The sequence below is a fragment of the Enhydra lutris genome, unplaced genomic scaffold (genome assembly GCF_002288905.1).
Source record: "Enhydra lutris kenyoni isolate GAN:26980312 unplaced genomic scaffold, ASM228890v2 scaffoldscaffold12, whole genome shotgun sequence".
NCBI classification, from domain to species: Eukaryota; Metazoa; Chordata; class Mammalia; order Carnivora; family Mustelidae; genus Enhydra; species Enhydra lutris.
In genome coordinates, this window is record NW_019154096.1 from 16,971,344 (window position 1) to 16,977,574 (window position 6,231).

The 6,231-nt window shown below is 43.3% G+C and overlaps 1 protein-coding gene across 2 annotated transcripts in view; it reads left to right on the top strand.

Moving 5' to 3' along the window:
• Positions 1-842: 842 nt before the first annotated feature.
• Positions 843-6,231, top strand: part of LOC111144920 (AT-rich interaction domain 5B) — a 175,631-nt gene continuing 170,242 nt past the window's right edge. For both annotated transcript variants that reach the window (XM_022499528.1, XM_022499527.1), the window contains exons 1-2: positions 843-901; positions 1,360-1,614. In XM_022499528.1, the coding sequence (XP_022355236.1) occupies positions 881-901; positions 1,360-1,614 (276 nt within the window). In that variant the 5' untranslated portion in view covers positions 843-880. The remainder of the gene's footprint in view (positions 902-1,359; positions 1,615-6,231) is intronic.

Consider the following 6,231-nt stretch of genomic DNA (forward strand, 5'->3'; position numbering starts at 1 on the left):
CTGCTCGCATTTATTGATTTATCATGCATCGTTTATTGTTCCAGTCCCTAAATGCAGCCGCTGTCCGTTCAATATTGTTTGCAAAATCCTGAGATGTGTGTGCACTGCTCACTTGTCTTTCTGGGTTTTTTTTTTTTTTTTTTTTTGGCTGAGTATATTTTGCGAAGCCAACAAATGCATTAATATTTATATGTTTATATAATCGATAACCCACTTTTCCCTTCCATGTAAATAGGCATCAAAAGATAATTTAACAGATTAGTTCTCGAAAACATGGCAGTGAGGAAGCGTAATTTAACTATCAAACAAATCTACATGTCTAATAACAGCAAATCTGCTAAGGAGCATTAGAAAGAGGAGCAGCGCCCCGGAATCTCTGCAGGAAATGTTCTTTATATTAGACATATACAAGCAGGTCCTGTCAGATGCACAGCGGAGCTTGCTAGCTCTCGTCTCCTCCAAAAATCTCATTAGACGACACCCCCAGACAAGGGAGATTGGGAGGAGGGAGATCTCATCTTCACACAGTTTTAGGGTGGATTTTATTTTTACAAACCTTTCTATATGTTTTTTGTCTTGATCCATCCTCTTCCCGCCGAGATCGGACGGAACCTTTCTTCCGATTATGAATTTGATCATCCCACATTTGGAAGGAAACCTACACAGTTTTGACAGGAGCTGAAAATTGAGTCGTCAGAGAAATATTAGGACATATTTTCAATCATTTTGGTGCCGAAGGGGAGGCAAGAGCTCAGTTTTATATTGAGACATTACGCCAGCTGAAGGCAGAGAATGTTTTTCCCTGCCAGGACCTGATGCAATCCATTCAAGCCAACAAGTTTGGAGAGAATGTTGAGTTCAATCAATTCAGAACGTCGAGATGGAGCCCAACTCACTCCAGGTATTTCGCTCTCCTCCGCTCCTCCGATCCCGGCACCCCCCGGCACCCCCCAGCCCCCCAACTCACCCACACCTCTGCACCCACCCACACCCCCCACAAACTTTTCACCAAACTTTTACCCTCTGCATCCCCCCAAATCATTTTTATTGTTTAAAAAAATCCCTGCACTGATCATACATACATAATGTAATTTTACCGCCTCGGATGGAGAAGTAGGGAGAGGTGGCGGTGGGGGTGCCTGGAGTTTTTTGTTGTTGTTGTTGTTTTGTTTTTGTTTTTGTTTTGTTTTTTTTAAGGGAGGCAGAAAATTTGTGGGCTCTATTATTTTTCCACCCAGCTTATATCTGTTGGCTCCTCTGTATTAAGAGTGTGGATGTCTGTGTGTAAATGTGTCTGGGAATAGATGTTTGTGCTCTGATGGCTACGTTATTTATTTGGTGCTTTTTTTCCCCCTGCAGTGGGTCGGCTCACCGTGTGGCTTGCACGGACCTTACATTTTCTACAAGGCTTTTCAATTCCACCTTGAAGGCAAACCAAGAATTTTGTCCCTTGGCGACTTTTTCTTTGTAAGATGTACGCCAAAGGATCCGATTTGCATAGCGGAGCTCCAGCTGTTGTGGGAAGAGAGGACCAGCCGGCAACTTTTATCCAGCTCTAAACTTTATTTCCTCCCAGAAGACACTCCCCAGGGCAGAAATAGCGACCATGGCGAGGTGGTAAACTTATATCTCCCTCTCTTCTTTCTTTATTACCCCCCCACCCCCCAGTAATGCTTATTACAGGGCAAGCTTGAAAATACTGTATTCACTTCTGCAGGCGAGCAGGATCGACTCCTTTTTTAAAGGGGTAGCGCCACTAGCTGGGGCTCGAGTATTTTGCCATTGTCAGAGTTTGGCTGTCAGCTTTACAAAGAGGATCCAACTGCTGATTTTAGTCAAGATCAAATAACTTGTTCGAGAAGGGTTTTGTTCAAGGATGTGTGTGTGTGTGTGTGTGAGAGAGAGAGAGAGAGAGAGAGAGAGAGAGAGAGAGATCGTTCGCTCCCTTGCTACTGCCGCTTGAACATCACATGCTTTTTATATTTTTTGCCTTTTGAAAATTTTACCTTCGCGTCTGGCTCAGTCGGGGCTGGGTGGATTTCTTTCGGTGGGTTTCGATATTGTTCACTTTTTTTTTTTTAAGTAAGTATTTGATATGTTTAAGAGGGCGGAAATTACGAAATGGAGGCAGAGTGAGATCAAAAGCTATTGAGTTGGCAAAGACGTGTTGAATAAAGTGATAAATGACAGGTACTGGAATAATACATTCAAATAACTTGCAGATCTGCCCGGGCGGATTTCAAAGCGGTCGTGTAACCGGCACAAACACGTTAAGCATTAACAACTATCTCTCGCCCCCACCCCCTCCCCCTCGGACAAGCCATTTGATGTTCTAGTTTTCAATTACTCCACGCAAAGTGGACGTCTTCCAGCGCAATCTTTGGGGACGTGTGGGACCGGGACCGGGGGGGGGAGGCAGAGGGGTGTGTGCTCGCCCACTGGCTCCGCGGGTCCGGCGGCCTCCGTGCCCAGACGGCGCTCCCGGGGAGGGTGGGGAGGGACCGAGCTTTGCCGGCACGTTTCTGGACGGCCGCAGGGGCGCTAGCCGCGCTCCCGGGAGGACGCCCGAGGTGAGCTGCTGTCACCGGGCGCCGGGGCGGCCGCCTCCCTTCGGCTCTGTCATTTCATATGTGACCGCAGTTCTGCGGGCTCCCCTTGTCAGCTGACCGACCTCAGCGCCGTGATATCCACCGGGTGAACTATTTTGGGGAGGCTGTGCCCTCGGTGCGGTGGGGAGGGAGGGCACGCAGCCGCCTGGCAAGGCTTTGTGTTGCCCGAGCGAGAGCAGGGTGATCAGACTGAGACTTTTGAGGGCAGGTAGCTCTGTGCCAGGCCCTCGAGCTTTCGAGGTAGATGTAAGGATCTTTTTGTTAAATGAATGGTTCCCCGGTTTAACTCATCCCGGAACGTGGAGCTGCCTGCCAGTCCTTCCAGAATTCCTTGGTCTGATGGAGTTGATTGTACTTTTGGCATCGCCAGTTCACTCCCTCTCCCAGGATCGAATTACCCATCAGTGGTCTATGCCAGTTAATTACTGGAGTTCGTCAAAACCTTCGCCCTCAGATCTGCCTCTTCGGAAATAAGCCCCGCCCTCCTCCCCGAACGTTCCCCCCCCTCCCCCGCCCTCTCCCGCCCGCTTTGGGTTTTAAACGTTCATACTTCCCGACGTCTGCCTGCAATTTTACAAAGGTGTTGTTTGGAAATACTGTGAAAAATCCTGCACCCTACCAACAGGTTGAGCTCTTTCCCCCTCCCAAGGTCTAGCTCTGTCCCCTCCCCCGACCCAACTTTCCTGCGCAGCTGTCTTCCTCCCCTCCCCCTCCTGATTTCTTATTATTTGCTTTTCAAATTTATTACTTCAACATGGCCTGTGATCTGGAAAAGGGAAGGATTAAATATCCAGAAAAGAGCTGGTGCCTAATAGACTTCTGCCTAAACCCAGAAGGAAATTATTCAGTGTTTTATGAGATATTTTGTGGTCACTCTCCTTCTCTCTCTTTTTTTTATTAAATTGAAATTGAAATATTTTTAAAGACCCCGAGTTGACCCCACTTGGTCCAGTTTTAATTTCTGTCGTTGTAATTAAATAGTGAATTCTGATTTAAGAGTAAAAACCATTTTAGCCCAAGGTTACATCTGTTAGAACTGCTGATAATGCATAGATACACAGTATTTTTAAATAAACGATTTTTAAAAATTGTTCATTAAGGGCAAATGAAAGCGAGCCGTTGTAATGATCTGTACATTTCGTCACTGCTATATGAGCCATACCTAAGAAAATTAATCTTGCCATTTAAAAGTAAACTCTAGGGGGTTTGCGGAGGAGATGGCTCTATTTATAATCCTCAGCTGCATATACATCGTCTAATATTATGCATGATTTGTTTCTTAATGCTAACACGGCTGGTAATTAGCTGTATGATTATACTTGTATATTTCATTAGGACTTTGGCTGATGTCATTGTGAATTATTCAGCCATATTAAAACAATTTTCAATTGAGATAATGACACGCCTCAAAATTATGCAAATGCAGGCTACATTGTGCAAAATAATTATGACAAATGTAAAGCAGGTAGAAAGTTTCCCAATCCAGATCGGTTTTCCACCCTGGTGATGTCATTTCCCCCCTGGCCTAAGTTAGTCATTCATTAGCTGAATGGCAGCAGCAGTCTCCTCAAGAGGAGAGCCTACGGAAACCAGCATTTACTGCAGGCACCTAGAGGGGGCAACAGGGTCCTCTCATTAAGAAATTTGCTTTGTTTTCACTTACTCCATTAACTTGTTTATATACAGTGAAATGATTTTTGTTATTGATTTTAAATAGTTTTGAATGATGCATTTGCCATTTGCAAAGTGTAACTGAAAGAGAAAGGTTTCTTGGTGATGTGCACTGTTACTTGGAGAAAATGTTCAGCGCATTTAATCAGCCAGTACAGTTTATTTTAAGTAACCAAATGGAGGTTAATAATTTCTTGATTGAGCTGACATCAGCATCCATTTCGAAAGGACAGCCAGGACTCAGTATGCTTTTTTGGTTTAAGAGAACCATTCTGTCTATTTATGATTTCTTGAAATGTAAAGACGTCAGTTCTAAAAGCAGGAAAATTATCATTGTGCGAGATTAGAAATAGCATCCCTGTGTGGTTTGCTATCATCTGCAGAGGGCCTTTTGGGGAATATTTTATTGATCCTTGCAATAATTGTATGAGGCTGGATAAGGCAGGGCTTTGTATGCCATTTTACAGATGGAGACAGGCTTAGAGAAGTTATGTGGTTTGTCAAAGGTCACCAAGCTAGAACGTAGGCTAGAACGTAGGCCTTCCTAAGCTATAGGATTGTTTGTCTCCCCACCCCCCCGCCACTGAATCCTAGCCTTGACACCAGAGTTTTAATGCAACATATTATATTCTAGAAGTATGCGCTAATATGGGCAAGTCCTTGTTCATTTTAGAATCATGATTAATCAATCCATTTTGCCAAAGGTCACTGGATTTTAGGTAGCAGAACCATTCTTATTCTATAAAGTTCAGCTGATTTGAGCTCATGGTATCTAATGAGAGCAGTTGTGCTTTAATACCATTATTAATAATCATTAATAATTTATTATTATTTATAGTAACTCTGATAATGACTTACTGCTGCCTTCACGTACTTCCCATGCTGGCAACTGGTGTGGAGAAAAAGCAGTCCAGAGTCACATCTTGATTCCGCAACTTAGTATTTGTTCGACCTTGAACCAGCATAAACACTCTGAGCCTCAGTTTCTTCAGCAGCAAAATGGGGACAATAATGAGGCAGACTGTGGATTGTTGTGAATATCAAGAGGCATTATATGGGCAAAAGTACTTTAAAAATGGTACAGTCCTTAAATAAATAGAAAAGAGTGATGACTGCAGCGGCTTTTATTATAGATATTATAATTTATGAACAATAAGCAGAGAAACTAATATGCCTGTGTGGAGGTTCTCAGGCCTAATCATCATACTGTCTTAAATTACCATGAAAGTGAATAGTAGAGCCATATACAGGAGTTAAGTGTCTTTAGTAATTACCCACAATTGCCACATTCAGCCACTACCTCTTCAGAGGAGGAAAATGGCAAAGTAGGCAGGTAATTGGTTCTGTTACTGGGTAACTTCTGATTACATTCATTTTCAAATTGCCAAGCGCTTCATCTATTGGCAATATACCCTTTTAAAAGAGGTAGATGTGCAAGCTTGGATTTCAGCCTGACTGTGGGCTGGATTCTACAAGAAGCTTTCCTGGTCACCTGCAACTGTGAGTGTGGATGAGTAAGCTAAGGATGTCAGGAAGTCAAGGTCAAGCAGATTCTAGGTAGTAGTCAGGATTTCTACAAGTGGTTACTATCTGGTTAAGAATGGTCAGAAATTCATATTCCAGAGCCCCTGTTGAAACTAATTCGATTGGAATCTCTGGAATTGGGTCCAGGAGCCTACATTTTAAACATTGCCTCACTTTTCTCATCTATGAAATGGAGATATAGTACCTACTCCCTAGGATTGCCTTAAGGATTAAATGAGTCAATACATGTAAAGTGCTTACAACTGAGATTGGCACATAGTATATTCTCCAGTAGTGGCTGACTCATTGTTACTATCATTAATATTTGTACTGCTGTTCTCATTGAAGTTTGAGACCACCACCACTACTTTCTTTCTTTCTTTCTTTCTTTCTTTCTTTCTTTCTTTCTTTCTTTCTTTCTTTCTTT